We start from the raw sequence: 14,089 nt of genomic DNA on the forward strand, positions 1-14,089 counted from the left end.
ACCAGAATACTTTTCTGCTCCAAATAGGTATTTAAATTTTTAGTTAGGTTTGCCCAACTTGAGCTCTCCATCTGAGAGTTTCTACCCTATGCTACGGCCAGGCCCGGGAGTGTCAGTCTTTATTTTCTTTATTTCCCTTGGACTGTAGGACACGCAGGCAGGAACCGTTCCCCTCAGCACCCCACAGCGCCAGTGTTGCTCATGGCCTCGCTGATCTGCCGCTATGATAATTTTGCTTGACAGACTACCTCGGCCGCTTGCAAACAGCTTACTGTGCTACCAGTTATGTTTTTAAAATAGAAAAGAAAAAAAAAAGAAAAAAAGACATTTATTGCTTATGGTATATGAGTTACAGAGATTTTCTTTTTGCTTTCTAGACTGATCAATGGTCAACAAGGAATTACTATTAAAAATTATAGTACGAGATCACTTCTTACTGTTACCAATGTGACAGAAGAGCATTTTGGCAACTATACATGTGTCGCTGCCAACAAGCTAGGGACGACCAATGCCAGCCTGCCTCTCAACCGTAAGTAACGTGGACATGTGGCAAATGTTCATGGTTGTTTGTTTCCACGTACATGGACTCAAAAGCCAAAAAATAGTCGAACGCTTTTTTTCCCCGCCCCCGGTTTCTTCACAAGGCGTATAAACACCACTGCGTTCCTCAGTGCCGGGAAATAACGCACCTGGTTCCTTATTCCGTGCTGCAGAGGGGTTTCTGTTCTGAAAACGATGGCGCGTTTTGGGGGTACCAATGAGTTACGAATCTACAAAAAACCCCACAGCTAACCCCAACCCGCCGGCGTGGTAGTGAGTCAGACTTAGCGTGACAAAACCTTTCTGCTCAGAATAGCAATGACGGGTCACTAAGCTACCGCTGTAAACAAAGGTAAAAACTTTTTCAGCTGGTTTCGGGGAACACACTGAGCTGAGAAACTGGGGGTGCCGGAGCCCTGCAGACAGGTCGGTTTGTCGGTCCTTGGCCGCTGGTGCGGAGAGGGCGCGGAGGACTTGAAGCCAAATCTTTTGGAAAAGACAAGAAGTACTTTAATAGGCAAAGCAAAGCATTGAGCTTTTTAGCGTGAAGGTTACCTAAAATGGGTGTTAAGTGTCCTGCCTGAAAGACATGTTTATCTGTGAATTTGTAGTATTTCACATTTGTTGAATATCTATCTGTCTGTTAGTGGCATCCGAAGACGTTCGTAGTTGAACTTCAGTGCTAATCTGTTCTACTAGTGATAAAACTGAAAGACAAAACTTGGAATATATCCGACACACTTTTCTCTACATAAAGATATTCCTTATTGAGTGGAAATGTAGATTTTTTTTTCAGTTGCTTAAATCCTAGGGTCCTTCAAGTCATGGAACTTCCTTCTGAATATTCTTCCTATGAATATGTATTGTCAGGGTATTTAAATTACTGCAGAAGAGACATAATAAGCAGAAAATAGCATACAGCCTTCTTTGCCGTTTTATTTAATAGTTGAGAAATCTTTAACAAAGTGGAAACAACGTTACACTTATTTTAAACAGAAAACGCAAGAGGTGAAAACAAAGGAATATTATGTCAGAGGCAGATGGTATTTGGTGTATTTGCAATGCAGAGAAGGTAAAATGAAGGTTTGGTTTAATTTTGAACAGAGCAGAGCTGAATCTGTCTCTTAGTTGCTGCCAGGATTTTATCAGTTTTAAATTGTTGATGTACCATGTAGCCACCCTTAAAAAGCATTTTGAGATGCAGAGGTTGAGAATGTCATATAAGTACCAAGTACATTGTCACAAATCATAAAAATAGATGTTCTCCACCATGAAAGAGATGGGATGTGTGAAGCAGAACAGTCTGAGAAAAATACTGAAATGTGGGTCTGATCCTGACCTCACGGAATGAAACACGGGGGTGATGTTTGCTCAGAAGTTTGACTGAAAGACCAAGATGAAATGTCTTATTTTATACTACTTTTTTTTTTTAATCTAGTCAAAACAAGGAGACGTTTCCAAAAGGTGGTGATCTAGATTTCAGTTGGGAATGAAGATAACTTGGTGAAGTTTTTCCCTTGATCATAGTTTGCATTAATGTTATCTAGAAAGAGTATCACTTTTAAAAAAAAAAACAAAACAAACACACACAAAAAAACCTTGCAGGGTAGCAACTTACTAAATATGGACTCCTTAATCCTTCAGAGAGAATTTTCTCTTGTGAAATGCTACTTGCATTTTATTTTATTGGCAACGATAGCTGAGCATACGCACTGGTCCAGGTACGTGGGGGGGAAGTGTTAGCTGCTAACGGTTGGTTGCTACAGTTGATGGTCAAATACAGGGTTAAGTATAATTTGATCATCACATTACTGGACAAATGTTAAAAATTAGACATTGACGTCTTATTTCAGTGTGTATTTTAAAACGTCCGTTGCATTGGTGCGGTGCAATCTGGGATGCAGAGCAGTTGGCATCGCGTCGTTAGCGCAGCTGCCAGTACCGGCTGCGATTCGGGACCCCCGCCGCACACCCCGCTGCCTTCCCGGGCGAAACCACGGCGGGTGCGCGGAGACACGGGGGGGGGGGGGGGGGGGGGTGTCAAAACGCCGTCACGGCACGCAGCTACGGCGGGAGAGCTTCAAATCCTGAGCGCGGATGCCTGCACACCTCCGCCGTTAGGTATTGGCACCTTGCCCAATATCGCTGAGTAATTGCTAATTGGCTGTTTCTGTCTGCTGTTGGGTTTGGGATTTTAAGAAAAATGTATATAGCGGAGTTAGAAAAGCTGTATTTTCTTTCTTTACACATCCTTGTACGATATATAAATGGCACCGTGGCTGTGCACAGCTGGGAGCCTTTCTCTGGGACAGAGCTCAGCACGTTCTCCATTACTGGCATCTGCATCCTATGCAGATATAAAACTCAAGGATGCCAGAAAAAGGATTATTTCTTCCACTTACCGAGAGGGCTCTGGTTTCCTGTGATCCATAAAGGCAACCTTGAGCTAACAGAAAGTCATAAAGCAGGTAAAGGACAAGGTAAAAGCTGACTTTAGCTGCGACATGGACTGAGCAAAGGAGACGGTAGATTAATGGAGCTGTACCTGGTGGTGCCCGTGGGGTGGATGGGGCAGGAGGAGAACTTCTCTGGGGTACGGCTGCTCATGTGTGGCCAGAGGACAACCCCACTGCTGCCGTGAGCTGGGGGCACCCAGCAGAAGGTCAGCCGGAGCCACTTCTCTCCCGGGGACAGAGAGCCAGATCAGTTTGCAGAAAAACCTCACGTCTGGGGAGTTCTGAACATCCCAGATCCCACAAACGTAACGAAATTTATCGTATCCCTAACCGAAGACTTGTATGCCATGTCTAAGATCTGGTTATTAATAATAAATTCAGCAGCTGTAAAATAGAAAGACTGAGTCTTACGGGAAAAACACAGAGAAGCAGTGGTTCCAATAAATTAATAATGAATGGCAATTTGCTAATTATTCATGGCTAAGTCCTCTGTAACATCCAAATGTGTTGTTTTCTGTGGGTAAGCGTATGAAGTACGCGATCCTCCCAGAGCACCCGCCTGAGGAGTGTTTGTTGGACGGTCCCATCCTGCCATCTATGGGCCTAATTGATCAGAAGTTTAGCACTGCCTACGCAGGCTTTTCCCAGAATTTCTGGTACTTAAGAAGAAGAAGAATGTAGTCCTTTCCTGTAAATAAAGCATGGATTTGCTGATTCATTAAACCCAGGAGATGAAGCGTTATGGTGTGTAGCCAGTGTAAGAGGTTCCCTCCACAGGGGTGAGGAGTCAACGGGGAATGGAACAGCCCTTTTTTAAATTAAGTAGATTTTGCTTTTAAATTAGCACAATCTTAATTCAAGACAAAAGACATTTTCCTACAAACAAATTTGCAAGACCATTGCGAGGGGAAGGGAGTTATCATTAACGATTGGCACTGAGGTAGGTTTATTCAACCATTTTTGTCAAGCAGCCCAAACTGAGATGGTCTCTGTTGCTGCTAAAGCGTTCTTACCAAGGTGTCTCCTATCCTTGCGCTCTCCTGGCCAGAAGCCACAGCTGGTGGTGGATTTCTTTCTTTCTCTTATCAACGCTGAGTCGTGGCAGAAGGTTTTCCCTACCTTACATCGATGAGGTTAAAGGTGGATCCATTGCTCAGCTTCTGCTTCCCACAGTGGGACGTGAGGTCAGATGCTGCCACCACAAGCCCTTGAGAAGATGCTGGGCCAGGCACGGGGCTCAGCTCTGCTCCATGGCACCAGAGATCCGGGCTGTGTAAGGCAGGTTGTAGGGTGCATTGTTTCGGTATCCTGCCTCGGTCCGGGGTGCAACACCAACCCCACACCTCTGCAAGCCTGTCCTCATCTCCTCTGCCTGAGCACTTGATAAACCAGGGCAAGAAACTGCATGGTTGTTGAAATCCTGCATTTTTAATCTGTGTGTAGATTTAATCTATACATCTATCGAAACTACAAACCTGCTTAAGAGATTGTTCATAGAGGCATTAAATTCACTCCTACATGTGTGATCTTTCTGTGTCCCCGGAAGATATGTCATCCACAGAAGTCTGGATTCATGTAAGCCATCACCTTTCAGAAGATGAAAATAATCATTACTTCTCGAGTAGATATGTGAGTGTTTATTCCTAAGTAAAGGTATTCTTTTTATTTTCTAAAGAGCACCTCCTAGACATTCCCTAGTATTTTTAGGAATGCTATAAATGTCTTCTCTGGTAAGTGGTACCTTTCTTAAGAAAACTTACAATACAGAGGAAGCATCCATGTCCATTACTAACAGCTGCAAAGAAATTACTTCCTTTAAATGGCTGGTTGTATGATCCACAGGTGTTACTGACGTTCAGGTTTATACAGAAATCTTAGATATATTGTCAGTAATCTTTCATAAATGGAAATAATTGTGAAGAGCTGCAGAAAAGGTCAGCAGTGACATTTGGAAGGAGGGGTATAGCAAGGTGTGTGAGAGACGTGGTAGTATTTTCTGTGCTAATTTAATTGCTGCAGCTAAACAGAACTACTTTACTGAATAAGCATCCAACTGTGAACTTACGGTTAGTGCAACATGCTTATAATCTTGTCTCAAACATTTCTACACGCCAGGAAGCACCAGACCATGCCCTCAATTTATATGTGTTGATTGCATTGTGTCCTGATTCCCACATAAAGATTCCTAACTAAACTGCTGTATTAATTTTTTTAATATTCTTCCAAAAATTTAAATTAACTTATTGTAAATTGCACATAACGTAATAATATGCATGTCCCTCAGTGGCACTATGTATAAGTGGTGTAGCGTTGGCTATATCTACTGGAACATCAAAGATCCAGAGATATTGAGGGTATCGAGAAGGGGAAGAGCATCTTTGGTCATAGGCTTGCCAAGCTGGTGAAGAGGGCTTTAAACTAACATTGCCGGACAAGGGGAACCTCAATCCATCCCACATCTACCAGCGCCAGCAATAGATGTGCAGAGCCTGGAGAAGGATCACAGGTCAGCAGGAGAACACCTGAAGTGCAGCACAGAGGAACTCCAGCCACTCCAACCAGTCAGTCAGCTTCATCAGGGCCCAACTGGAATGCCCCTAGGGAAATGCACGTAACGTGGGGAACAAACAGAGGAGTTGGAGACAGACGCCTGCAGGGCTGTGACCTCACTGGCATCACGGAGACGTGGAGGGATGGCTCCTATGGAGTGTTGGGATGGAAGGGTACAGGCTCTTTAGGAAGGACAGGCAGGGCAGGCGAGGAGGGGGTGTCACCTCTACGTCACTGACCAGCTGGAGGACCTGGAGCTCCCCTTGGGCTGGGTGAGGAGCTGACCGAGAGCTTATGGGTCAGGATTAAAGGGAGAACAGGAACAGGGGACATTGTAGTGGGTCTGCTACAGGCCACCTGACCGGGAAGACTGAGCGGATGAGGCGCTCTATAGACAAGTAGAAGCAGCCTCACGTTCACAAGCCCTGGTGCTCATGGGGGACTTCAACCACCCCAATACCTGTTGGAGGGACAACACAGCAGAGCATGAGAAATCCAGGAGGTTCCTGGAATGCATCAATGATAACTTCCTTCTCCAAGTGACAGAGGAGCCAAGGAGGAGAGGTACCATGCTGGACCTTGTTCTTATCAACAAGGAGGGCAGCCTTGGCTGCAGTGACCACAAAATGGTGGAGTTCAAGATCCTCAGGGCAGCAAGGAGGGCGCACAGCAAGCTCACTGCCCTGGACTTCAGGAGAGCAGACTTTGGCCTCTCCAGGGACCTGCTTGGCAGAATACCATGGGACAAAGCTCTAGAGGGAAGAGGGGCCCAAGACAGCTGGCTAATATTCAAGGGTCACCTCCTCCAAGCTCAGGAGCGATGCATCCCAGCAAAGAGGAAGTCAGGCAAAACCACCAAGAGGCCCCCATGGATGAACAAGGAGCTCCTGGGCAAACGCAACCACAGAAAGGAAGGCTACGGAGGGTGGAAGCAAGGACAGGCAGCCTGGGAGGAATACAGAGAAACTGTCTGAGCAGCCAGGGATCAGGTTAGGAAAGCCAAAGCCCTGATAGAATTAAATCTGGCCAGGGATGTCAAGGGCAACAAGAAAAGTTTCTATAGGTATGTCAGTGATAAAAGGAGGATGAGGGAAAATGTGGGCCCTCTCCGGAAGGAAATGGGAGACCTGGTTACCCGGGATATGGAGAAAACTGAGGTACTCAGCAACTTCTTTGCCTCAGTCTTCACTGGCAAGTGCTCCAGCCACACCACCCAAGTTGCAGAAGGCAAAGGCAGGGACTGGGAGAATGAAGAACCGCCCACTGTAGGAGAAGATCAGGTTCGAGACCGTCTAAAGAACCTGAAGGTGCACAAGTGCATGGGACCTGATGAGGTGCATCTGCAGGTCCTGAGAGAACTGGCGGATGAAGTGGCTGAGCCACTCTCCATCATATTTGAGGAGTCCTGGCAGTCCAGCAAAGTTCCCACTGACTGGAAAAGGGGGAACATAACCTCCATTTTTAAGAAGGGAAAAAAGGAAGACCCAGGGAACTACAGGCCGGTCAGTCTCTCCTCCGTGCCTGGCAAGATCATGGAGCAGACCCACCTGGAGACTATGCTCAGGCACATGGAAAATAAGGAGGTGACTGGTGACAGCCAACACGGCTTCACTAATCGTGCCTGACAGATTTGATGGTCTTCTACAATGGGGTTACAGCGTTGGTGGACAAGGGAAGAGCGACAGACGTCATCTACCTGGACTCGCGCAAAGCATTTGGCGCTGTCCCGCAGGACATCCTTGTCTCTGAATTAGAGAGGCATGGATTGGACAGATGGATCACTTGGTGGATAAGGAATTGGCTGGATGGTCGCACTCAGAGTTGCACATTTCTGGCTCATGTTGAGCTTCTTATCCACCCACACCCCAAGTCCTTCTCCTCAGGGCTGCTCTCTATCCATTCGCTGCCCAGCCTGTAGCTGTCCCTGGGATTGCGCCAACCCACGTGCAGGACCTTGTCCTTGGCCTTGTTGAACTCCATGCGGTTCACCTGGGCCCACCTCTCCGGCCTGTCAAGGTCCCTCCGGATGGCATCCCTTCCCTCCAGCTTGTCGACCACACCACACAGCCTGGTGTCACTGGCAAACTTGCTGAGGGTGCACTCAATCCCACTGCCCATGTTGCTGACATAGATGTTAAACACTGCCAGTCCCAGTACGGACGCCTGAGGAACAGTGCTCATCACTGATCTCCACTTGGACTGCAATTCTTTGAGCTGAAGGAGGGGAGATACGAGGAAGAAATTCTTCCCTGTGAGAGTGATGAGGCACTGGACCAAGTTACCCAGAGAAGCTATGGCTGCCCCTGGCTCCCTGGCAGTGTTCAAGGCCAGGTTGGATGGGGCTTTGGGCACCCTGGGCTAGTGGAGGGTGTCCCCATCCATGGCAAGGGGCTGGAGCTAGATGGGCTTTGAGAGCCCAAATCAAACTATTCTATGATTCTGTGATCTACAGAGTGGTATAATGGCCTTGCTGTGACACATGTCCTACATAAGGGACAGACAACTGTTTTCCATGGTCAATTTCTGCTGTGCCAAGTCATGAAAAATCAAAGAAAATCTAGGGTTTAAGGGGACTTTAGAGATCACCTCAGTTATCTGACTGAGGGCAGGCTCATGTTGCTAGTCGTTCCTGGCAGCTGTTGGACCTGCTCCCTCAATCCATAGTGACCATTGTGGTCAGGTTGTAGCCGTGCTTTTTTCATGCATTAGCAACTCTTCCTTCGTGTTCAAACCAGACATTTTCTTACTGCAGCTGAAACCTGTTTCCACTTCTCATAGTCACCATGGGAAAAAGAGAGCAGGGTTTCTCAGGGGTAAGAAGAAATGAGATCTGGGCAGAGGGCGGGAAGGACAGTGCCATGGCAAAATAATTGTCTCCAAGTTCATAAAAACTTCACCTGAAATGAGCAAGGGAATGATCCAAAATTGGTGACTTTATGTATTGATAAACGCATGTGTTTGTACTGCCATCGTCAGTGACAGTGGTGATGGGGTGGCCAAGCTTGCTGCTGGGACAGGTACCCTTTCGTCACCAGTTGAAATGGTATTTTAATGTTATTTGATTCGTGGGCTGCAGTCATATTCTTGAAGTGATTCTTCTTGAAGGTTTCTGTATGCCCTTATTCTTCCAGCATTAACAAGCTCCAGCTTCTTTTCCTTTTTTGATTTTTTTTTCCCCAAACACATCCAGGATCTGGGATGTGAATTTCTCAATCTCAGCCTCTCTGGAGCCATACGTTGAGCAAAGGGCCATGCAGCTGCACCGCCCGGGTTAGTGCAGCGGGTCCGTCTGTCGGGCACTCGGTTCGACACGCTCCCCGTGCACGGTGCATGGCCCCAGCTGCAGCCCAAGACCTCCTTCAGGATGCGCATTTGTTATTCTGCCTGGAATAATATTGTCCTGATGCAGACAAGGTTTGGGCTGCATCACTGGCCATGCTCCCTTCTCCCTGGCACAGACCTCCGGACCTCTTGCGGGAGTTGTCCCGTACCATCCAGGCTGCGTGCGAGCCCTGCAAGGCTGGCGCTGCTGCAAGTGGTCCCTATTATCAGTAATTTAGCTTTTAGTTGTCATGCAAAGACTGCTTGGGTCGTCTTCTGTTCGTATAGTTTGGTGTCATCGTTAAACTCAACAGTTTCATTTTACTGACTGAGAAATCATATTTTAGTGTATTTGGATATGTGACAGGTTTCTGCTAAGTTTTAGCTCGATAGCTTTGCCTGGCCTACCACGCTTGACATTTCTAGAGAGAAATTTATTCTCCAGGGAAATTCCCTTTGTGTCCACAGTTTCAGCTGTTGTCCAATTACCTAAGAAAGATTTTATTACTTTATCTCTCAAATACTGGCCTACAAAGCAAATCAAACTTAAATTTGCATAGTTCTGTGTTATGTCGCAGCTAGTCAGGCTGGTGGGCACCAAAAAAAAATTAAATTTAAAAGTATCTATACACATATAAACATTTAGATTAAAATTCCTGTACTCATTAGGAGGCTGTGCAAAGACTGCTGCAGTCAGTCAAAAGACATTTATTTATTTAATAAGGTTTGGATCAAGCCCAAAGTCTCCTGTAGACATCACTGTGCAGAGAACTGGTGCCATGGACCTAATTTTTCACTGGGGGCATCCCATGCAGTCCTGCCCCCAGGCCCCGCTGAGTGTGCTGGGCAGGTCTCTTCCTCCACGTCTCAGGAGAGGCAATGGACAGGGAGCAGATTTGAAATCCATTCTGGGAATTTCCAAATAGTTTGAAAAGGGACGGTCACACATCTGAGCCGTCATGCTTTCTTATGGCTTCTGACCTGCTGCGAGGGACATCTAGGTCCACACCTGTAGGGTTTCATGGTATACCCTTTATAAAGCCAAGCCAAATCTTTGTGTGATGCGTTGTCCCATCTGGAAGCTCATAATGTCTGTTGTGTACCTCTTCTCTTGCAGACTGAAGGTGATTTGGGGCTTTTTTTTCCCCTCTGTGTGTGCTCACTGGTGGGTCTTCTGGTCTAAGTCCTTGGTTTTGCTTACCACATCCAAGTTGGCCTAATAGGACCAGGTGCTACAGGAGAGGTGATCCGTCATGGAAGGGAGCTGTCCTGGGGATGGAGACTGGGATGGACACCCAGCTCCTGATCTCCATGTTGAAATTCAGAGAATGAGAGAGGCAGGGTTATAACTCTGGGAGTTGGTTCCTTGGGGACCTTTCTCAAAGATCAAGGTGTATTCATCCAGGGCATTTTAACTGAGTGATCATGTTCTCAGTGGAAAAAACAACTCTCTGAAAACTTTCAAGCATCCCCAGTGGGATTCACAGGCACGATAAAAAACCTTTCTTTTCTCCCCGTTCTCACACCGGGTGCAATGCAGATGTACAATGCAGCTGAACAGCGCACAAGTAAAACAGAGAGTGTTCTTTACATCACAAGTACACCTGGGGGACTAATTTCATAAGATATTGCTGAGACAAGGAACCTGGCAGAGTTTAAAACTCAGCACCTTAAATTCATATATTCATACAGAATAAGATAAACGGCCATATCCTCCATTTATGTAAGTCATAATAATTCTGTTAGATGTTGGGTTTGAGATCCTTCCATATGGATGCCAACTGCTGCTCCAGGTAACAATTACTGAGAGTTAAGGACAAATTTTCTCTAAATCCATTTTCCAGCTTGAGCTTTATTCTGAATTACATGACAATGACTGACTGAGACGGGACGAGGTAGAAATAACCTGTCTGAGCGAGGCCAATAACGTGTTTCTCCTTAACATTTAGAAGAAACTTTAAAAGCCTGAGAATGTATCTGGTTTTGAGGGGAAAAAAACCCAAAACCACAAACAAAAACCCCAGTGATCTTTGCTGTGGATCCTTACCGACATTGCCTTTATGTTATGTTTCATTGTATTTGTGTTTATGTTCTCAAATTGTGCAAACGTAACCACAGCTAACAATGTTTAGACGCATGTTCATACTGAACTGGATAAATCCGAGCAGTTGAAGTATGTCTAGAAGCATGTGTAAATGTTCATCTTAGGTATCAGTTAATTATGATGATTAAAACATTCAAGGTCATCTGTGGAACTTATTACAGCGCGCCATTGAAGGCAGCGGCTGCCTGTGCCCCGACCAGGGCGAGGAGCCCCGACGTTCAGAGCTCTGCTTGAGCTTGTGTTTCTTCTCAACGGGTGGAAAACCTTGAAGTAAATTAACTTTTTAGAAAAATTGAAAATCCCAAGAATACCATACGTAACAAATGGGATGAAACCAGAAGTGCTACAATGTAATGCCGTAAATATATTTTACAACACAATCTGGAATGCAGACTTCAACCTTGGCCTCAAAAATTTTGCAGAATGGAGGTGGATGTTGATAAAGGGGTGATGGGAAACAAAGGATGGGAAAATTCCTGTGTCAAGAGATTAAAGATTATTACTGTCTATCTTCTAAAGGAAAAGAGGCTTATTGAAATATTGGCTACTCTAGAGAAGGTGTATTAGGAAATTTTCTCATAAAACAAGCCCAAAAGAGCTTTCACTGACACTAATCAGTGGCAAATTTTAAACTTAATGCAAAGCACTTCTTCACTGAAGTATTAATAAGTGTAGAACTTATTTTCATAAAAAATTGTTGGGGCTTTAAAAAGGAATTAGCTATTGATCAAGGATATAAAGAATTTTCATTAAGATCATAGCATAGATTTTAAACCCAAGACTTCAGTTTTTAAGCGAGTAGTCAACAGGTTGGAAAATGCCATAACTGAGATAATTTGCCAAATAAATTCTATGTTATTTAACAAAAGCAGTTGCTTGAAACCAAACAATGTTTATCTGAAAAGTGTGTGTGCTTCTATCGTGTCAAGTGTCCTCTACAGATTACTAGAAAAAATTGAGGTAGAGATGGTCTCCACAGCTTCTATTTACATTTTCCTGAGAGCTGCTACATGTTCCTAAGTGTCTGAACAGTTTGTGAACGGAAGAAAATTAGAAAGAAAAAAATAAATTATTTTTTTTTGCTGCAAGAAAGCTAAAAATAGATTCAGAGATTTAAAAGGGAGAGCTTTTTCCGTGAGCCCACAGTACAAACAGTAATTAACCTCTGTACTGAATCACACAAGTAACAAAATGCTGAGGTATTTTGATAAGAATCTAAAATAGAGACCTCAATTAACGTTATCCTTAATTCCACCTACAGATTTACATGTCAAGATTTTGACTGGATTTTAAATAATAAATCGAATATAAAAGCTTATTCTTCTCAGGGCTTTTCTAAACCTGAAATGAAAAACATCGGCATCAGATGCTTAGGTATCGCTTGCAATATTAGAAATACTTAGTGAAAAAGACATGTGATGAATTTTTCAGAAATGTACTTTTTTTCCCAAACATACTGTCACAAATAACAAAGCTGATACCTTGACTTTAAAACAACGCTGTGAAGCATCTACAACAGTAATCTAAATTTTACTGTGCGGTAAGGTGCTGTTGCTGTTACAGACCTTCCCTTATCAATTGGTCTGTAAAAAGAGATTCAGAATTTTAGACTAGGCAATATGTAGATTTCACAAACTTCATTCAAAGACAAAACGCAAACCTGACAACTTGGTCATTTTAATTTACTCAGTTAAAACACTATTCCGAGAAAAAGAAAAAAATATTATTGGGGATGTGAGGGGGGGAAAAAGCAACAAACCTCACGAAGTAACCACACCATAAACTAAGGCGCTCCACAGTACAGCGGTGATGGCCAGCTTGTATTTATTTGGCCAACAAACGTACATCTGGTCCCAGCCCACTTCCTTTTGCTGAGCTTGCCACAGCGCTACGAGTGTGTAAGGAAGTGTCTGCCAGGCTGGAGAACTGACTCTCGAGTGAGGATCCAGCGATGTTTTCTCTGAATCACGCGAGACTGTGGTGTGGTTTTACAGCTACAGGTAGTCCTGCCCCTTGCTTCATCTTCTTCAGCAAGGAAATTCACCTTTCTTCCTAACCTAGAGTTTAAAAAACAGATTCCTGCTAGTATCAGAGCAGTATACTCTGGTATAAAAGTATGGCTGGTTTAAAATAGTACTTTTAAATTAATGGCTACATGGTTCACATTTTGAAGCAAAATAGCACGTTTTGCAAAATACCAAAATGTTTTCCCTGAATGCAGATTTCTAAATTAGGATGCAATGTGAAAAAGGGATTAAAGTGGCCCTGCGCTGCTTGTCATCATCTGTCTGAATTTCAGTATGTCACGGTTCCCTAATAGAGAAATTTTGCAGCCAGTCCATCTCTGTTTGCAAAGGAGAGGCTTATTCTTGACCCCTTGATTTACCCTCAACCAGCAGCCGCTCAATCTGCTCCTGGGCTCTGCAAACCTCGTTCCACAGTTTGGTGTGCAGCCAGAGCGGAGCATCGTGTCCAGCGCACGCAAGTGTCAATGCAAGTGAGAAAGGTGGTTCCGCTCCTTGTGGTCTTTCTCAGTAGCTGTTATAAAAATTCCCTGAAAGCTTGCGTTGCTTTAAATGAAATTCCCAGGCCAGGGACTGAAACCATCGCTCCCCAGTTTGTGAAGTTTTTGCCTGGGACTTTTCTTGGATGTAAAAATACTTTCTCTTAGCACAGCAGTAGTGAGCGACACTGTCGTTTGGGGAGGAGGGCAGCGAGGAGGAACGTGGGGTGTCCAACCCCGCGCCCTTGGTCCGACGCCAGCCTGAGCTGCAGCGCAGCAGGAAGGGGCTCTGGCTGGAGCTCGTTACAGAGCTGCTAACGACTTAATTTTTGCTCAATTTGCCCTGGCGCCTGGCTGTGATGCTGCACATGATGACAGAGTGGAAGGAAATTGCCCTTGAATAAACGTTTGTGCGATACCAGTGGAGCAAAGCAAAGGCTGGGAAACGCTGTTTCTACACATAACCCAGTGCAGTAAAGCGCTGCTTGGGAAAAGAATCGCTTAGGTTGAGGGATGAAGCTGGTCCAGAAATGGAACGGGTATGGATTTGTCACGCATAAACCCAGGCCGGGAGAGGAGGATTTCTAACCCTCAGAATAGCTGGCTTCTGCAACG

The 14,089-nt window shown here is 44.9% G+C and overlaps 1 protein-coding gene across 1 annotated transcript in view; it reads left to right on the top strand.

Annotated features, from left to right (window-relative positions):
• NEGR1 (neuronal growth regulator 1) overlaps positions 1-14,089 on the top strand; it is a 290,238-nt gene that overhangs the window by 228,380 nt on the left and 47,769 nt on the right. Inside the window, exon 6 of the mRNA XM_075759106.1 lies at positions 378-529. Within this exon, the coding sequence (XP_075615221.1) occupies positions 378-529 (152 nt within the window). The remainder of the gene's footprint in view (positions 1-377; positions 530-14,089) is intronic.

Source organism: Balearica regulorum, chromosome 8 (assembly GCF_011004875.1).
Source record: "Balearica regulorum gibbericeps isolate bBalReg1 chromosome 8, bBalReg1.pri, whole genome shotgun sequence".
Taxonomy (NCBI): domain Eukaryota; kingdom Metazoa; phylum Chordata; class Aves; order Gruiformes; family Gruidae; genus Balearica; species Balearica regulorum.